Source organism: Ailuropoda melanoleuca, unplaced genomic scaffold, assembly GCF_002007445.2.
Source record: "Ailuropoda melanoleuca isolate Jingjing unplaced genomic scaffold, ASM200744v2 unplaced-scaffold2118, whole genome shotgun sequence".
Lineage (NCBI taxonomy): Eukaryota > Metazoa > Chordata > Mammalia > Carnivora > Ursidae > Ailuropoda > Ailuropoda melanoleuca.
Window position 1 is genome coordinate 1 of NW_023190704.1, and position 5483 is coordinate 5483.

At 46.6% G+C, this 5483-nt stretch overlaps 1 protein-coding gene across 1 annotated transcript; it reads left to right on the forward strand.

Annotated features, from left to right (window-relative positions):
* The first annotated feature begins 6 nt into the window (after nucleotides 1–6).
* LOC117797984 (zinc finger protein 132-like) lies at nucleotides 7–2800 on the forward strand. Its single transcript, XM_034650411.1, has one exon. The coding sequence runs from the start codon at nucleotides 390–392 to the stop codon at nucleotides 2256–2258; it is 1869 nt and encodes a 622-aa protein (XP_034506302.1). The 5' UTR covers nucleotides 7–389; the 3' UTR covers nucleotides 2259–2800.
* Nucleotides 2801–5483: the final 2683 nt, after the last annotated feature.

The following is a 5483-nucleotide window of genomic DNA, read 5'->3' on the forward strand; positions in this document are numbered from 1 at the left end:
CCAAGTTTTCTACTTCCTTATCAAAACTTATTATTGTCTGTTTTCCCATAGATACCTTAGTGGGTGTGAAGTGGTATCTCACTGTAGTTTTGATTTGTGTTTCTTTAATGACTATTGATGTTGAGCAACTTTTCATGTGCTTATTGGCCATTTGTGTGTGGATTTGTCCTCCTCTTTGTCCTTGCCTCTAGTAAGGCCTTCTTTGTTCTGTAGCTTGTCTAGGCCCTGTCCTGCACAGTAGGCTCTTCACTCTTATTCTGGGCCCTTGGCCTGTCCCATCCCTTGGACCCACTCCTGTATATGTCAGTCACACTTTTCTGCTTTCAGGTTGTTGGCATAGAGTGGAAGATGAGGGGGCCCATTCCAAGCAGAATACTTCTGTAGAAGGGATGTCACAGGTCAGGATCCCCAGTGCAAATCCTTCCACCCAGAAGGCTGACACCTGTGATATGTGTGGCCCATTCTTGAAAGACATTTTGCACCTGGATGAACATCAAGGAACATATCCTGAGGAGACCCTCTACACATGTGGAACATGTGGAAGAGAATTTTGGTTCAGTGCAAACCTTCACCAGCACCAGAAGGAGCTCAGTGGAGAAAAGCCCTTCAGATGGGACAAGGACAAGGACTCATTTGTGGAAAATCTTACAGTCCACCTATCAGAGAAGCCCTTCACTTGTGAGGAAGGTGGTAGGGATGCCTTGGACACCCATGACTTCTTCCAGCACTCAGCCATTGACAGTAGCAGGAAGCCACAAAGGACCACAGATTGCAGGGAGACCTTTTCACACAGCTCTAATCTTGAGCAGCTCCCAGAAGTCCATACTACACAGAAACTCTTTAAGTGCAGCAACTGTGGAAAAGCCTTTCAGAAGACCTCCACCCTCCTCAACCACCTGAGAACTCACTCTAAAGAGACACCATTTAGATGCCCAACAGTTGGAAATTCCTTAGAGGAGAAATCAACCCTTGTTAATCACCAAAAATATCATGATCGAGAAACATGTCACGTGTGTAAAGCATGTGGGAAGACCTTCAGTCACCCTTCTAAACTGAGGAAGCACCAGAAATTTCACACCAGAGTAAAACATTATGAGTGCAGTGATTGTGGGAAAACCTTCAACCGCAAACTCACACTTGTTCATCACCAGAGAATTCACACAGGAGAAAGGCCTTATGAGTGCAGTGAATGTGGGAAAGCCTTTAATAAAAGGTCACATCTCACTCGGCATGAGAAAGTTCACACTGGAGAAAGGCCTTTTGAGTGCAGCAAATGTGGAAGAGCCTTCAGCCAAAGCTCCAATTTCCTTCGACACCAGAAAGTTCACACTCAAGTGAGACCTTATGAGTGCAATCAGTGTGGTAAAGCCTTCAGCCGCAGCTCTGCCCTCATTCAGCACTGGAGAGTTCACACTGGAGAAAGGCCTTATGAGTGCAGTGAGTGTGGAAGAGCTTTTAACAATAACTCCAACCTTGCTCAGCACCAGAAAGTTCATACTGGAGAACGGCCTTTTGAGTGCAGTGAATGTGGAAGAGACTTCAGCCAAAGCTCCCACCTCCTTCGACATCAGAAAGTTCATACTGGAGAACGGCCTTTTGAGTGCACCGAATGTGGGAAAGCCTTCAGCAATAGCTCTACCCTCATTCAGCACCAGAAAGTGCATACGGGGCAAAGGCCTTATGAATGCAGTGAATGTAGAAAGGCCTTCAGCCGCAGCTCCAGCCTGATTCAGCACTGGAGAATTCACACTGGGGAAAGGCCTTATGAGTGCAGTGAATGTGGGAAAGCCTTTGCTCACAGTTCCACTCTCATTGAGCACTGGAGAGTTCACACAAGAGAAAGGCCTTATGAGTGTAGTGAATGCGGGAAATTCTTTAGCCAGAACTCCATTCTTATTAAACATCAGAAAGTTCACACTGGAGAAAGGCCTTATGAGTGCAGCAAATGTGGGAAATTCTTTAGCCGAAAGTCCAGCCTCATTTATCACTGGAGAGTTCACACTGGAGAAAGGCCTTATGAATGCAGTGAATGTGGGAGAGCCTTCAGCAATAACTCTTACCTGGTTCGTCACCAGAGAGTTCACACGCAAGAAAGGCCCTATGAGTGCAGCCAATGTGGGAAAGCCTTTAGTGAAAGATCTACACTTGTTCGACACCAGATAGTTCATACCAGAGAAAGAACTTATGAGTGTGGCCACTGTGGGAAAATCTTCAGCCGCCTCTGCAATCTTGCTCAGCATAAAAGGATTCATAACTGAATGGAGCCTTATGGAGATGGTCCTTCTGAGAAGATCTTCAGCCAAGTCAAACTTCATGCAGCAGAATACCGACAAAGAAGTTACCTGCATGTACCACTAGTGTGGAGAAGGCTTCAGAAGGTACTCTGCCCTTTCTGAGCAGCCCAGGGCTGAGCTCTCTCCCCTTTGGAGCATAAACTGCTTTCCAGCCTGCCCCGATCCAAATATTTGCAGCAGTCATCTACATATGCAGGGAGAAAACAGCTCCCTGTGCCTCCCTTCCCCTTTCCTGGAGGGAAACAAGAATGTCCTGGGCCCACTAGAATGGCTTCATTCCCATTGCTTCTGGAAGAGTTAGGAAGTGAACTTACCCCATGCTGGTCGAGGGGCCTCAAGGGATGTCCAGTTTGGGCTTCTCAGAAAGATGCACATTCCTCATGGATGTTGTCATGTCTGCATGTAACCCCAGTTATGTGTCCATTGAGTCTACACGTCACCCTTCCCTGGAACCGCTTATCTTAGTCTTTTCTGTTCTGCATGATAATAAAGACCTTAGTAATCACGCCTTTTTTTTAATTTTTTTAAGAGAGAGCAGAGGAGGAGAGAGAATTCTAAGCAGATCCAGGGCTCAAAATCACAACCCTGAGATCATGACATGAGCCGAAATCAACAGTCAGATGCTTAACTAAGTGAGCTACCCAGGTGCCCCCATCAAGTTACCTTTATTTTTATTTATTTATTTTTAGATTTTATTTATTTACTTGACACAGAGAGAGTACACAAGCAGGGGGTGTGGCAGGCAGAGGAGGAGGGAGAAGCAGGCTCTCCGCTGAGCAGAGAGCCTAATGTGGGGCTGGATTTCAGGACCCTGGGATCATGACCTGAGCTGAAGGCAGATGCTTAACCAACTGAGCCACCCAGGCACCCCTCACATCACCTTTAATCTTGGGGGTTTTGATGGGGTAGATTGAAAAAAAAGTGGGTAGAGTGAGGGATGGCTGAGACAGGGCACCCAACAACATCTGCCTCAGGGTGTAGAAAGAACATAGGAAGTTGCTCTGTGTTCTATTATGGCTTACTTTACAGTGCATCTGAAGGACTGGGAAAAACTGAACGGCTCATAAAGTGAACATACTGGCATATGTTTCAGAGTTACCTGAAGGCCGAGAGCTCCTGAAGAAGGAGGATGCTAGTCTGCAACATTAGAATGGTCTTTTAGATTAGGAGGCAGGTCCCTAGTTCCTAGAGAGATGTCTGGTTTCCCCAACTGAGGAGAAGCTGTATTCTGGTTCCTAATAAAGAGATAAGACCCTAGGAGACCAGTAGAGGCCCAGTGGATACTGTATGTGGATAGAAAAACAATGGATGTGAATAGGGAGTTGGGGAGACTAGTAAATTACAGCACTGCCACTGGGGACAAAGGAGCACCACAGTTCTCCATCAGCTGTATAAGTGTTGGAACTACTGAGCCCCACAAAGGATGGGGCAAGTATAACTTAATCTGAGATCTACAGGGGTGATTTGGGAGCCATTGTTAGTACAGAAACACTGGGTTTGGAGCAGACTGCTAAACTAGAGGGAACTTGGGTGTTCTAAAGTTATATCAAAAACTTCCAGATTGGGGTGCCTGGCTGGCTCAGCTGGTAGAGCATGCAACTCTTGATCTCAGGGTTGTTTGAGCCCCATGTTGGACGTAGAGATTACTTATAAAATCTTTATAAAGAAAAAAAAAACCTTCCAGATGACTATGGCCAAGTGAGGTAAGAGTGAAGAACTTCTCAAGACCTGCAGACCTGTATATCACCCATAATGTAAATCCAGATGAATGTTTTATGAAGTCCTGTATTCTCCCTGAGCTGTTTGCCTCATGGCTATCACCACACAAGAACCTCATGGCTATCACCACACAAGAACCTCATCATCAAGACGATAGAGCTCATGGTCTAGAGAATGGTTTATGTGAGTAGCCAGAGTTCTTAGAGAATCACATAGCCATGGCGTTCGTTACTCCATTTCTGGTAGCAACCAAAGAAATCTGTCCTTTTTAATGGTGGGGAGACAACATGGTGGAGTTAATATGGGTTTCCAAGATCTCTTGGCTTTCTGGGAAGAACAAGATATTCAGATTTTTATGTGGCTTTTGATCTTATGTTAGAAGCCATTTCCTAAAACATTTTGTATAGTACAAAAGCAGTTTACCAAAACCTGTGGGTGGACTATATATGTTCCCCTGGGCCCTTCCAGGAGACCTGGGAGAAGAAAGACCAAGAATTTTCTGACACGAGAGGCTTCGGCGTGCAGTGTCCATGCACACTGCATAGTGAATGGAAAGGCAGTGCTACTGCTCTCCGTTCTTAGGGTGACTTTTCCCAAAAGCCCAGAGGAGACAAGGAGTGATAGCCACATTAGAGGCAGAACCCAACAGGCTTGCAGTCATCAAAGATTACAGCAGGGCTGCTCAAGTACTCCCTAGCACAATGAGATGTTTGGGGGAATCCCCCACCCTGCTCAGGCCTCCCTTCCTGGGTGTAATAATTGTCTGTTACCAACATGGAAGACTCAGGTGGGATCAGAGTTAAAGGCCAACTGAGCCACATGAGGAAAAAGCCTTCCAAGCAAATGGGTAGGATAGACACTGGTCATCACAGCTCAATCCTTTCTACACTGTGTGGATGATGGGTTAGATCTCATTAAATGGCCCCCAGCTCATGGGTGAAGAACCTTCTGTGCTTTCCTTGAACAGGCCTGGTCTCCCACTGGGGCTCAGTACACAGCAACCAGTCTGTTGGGGAAGGAAGATGTTTGCCAGTGATGCCAGAACACTCCAGGCAAATGTCTCACGACTCTGACCTTTGAGCTGTTCTGGATACTAGCCTTTGTGGGGCTCAGTAGTTCCAACACTTTCAGCTCACTCAGTCCAGCCGGCAGGTGCCTGCAGGTTTTTGATACAGTCTGTATACTGACACTGCGCATTCTGCCCTCGCTAATGAGAGTTCTCTGAGCTCCATTCAACAGTACTTCCCTGCACTTGGACCTCTGCCTGTGACCTCCCCCATGAGGGACACTCTCACTGTCTTCTCAGACTTTCCCCACTTGCCACTCCTCCAATTCTGCTCCATTTTCTTTCCAAGTTGGTATCAGTTTCTCTCTTCTCTGTGATGCTTGAACCTTTGGCCTGATGCCAGGCCTCTGCTATACACACACACACACACACACACACACACACACACACACACACACACGGCC

Excerpts from the sequence above, each read along its gene's own strand:
- LOC117797984 (XM_034650411.1), top strand. The coding sequence starts at position 390 with ATGTCACAGGTCAGGATCCCCAGTGCAAATCCTTCCACCCAGAAGGCT.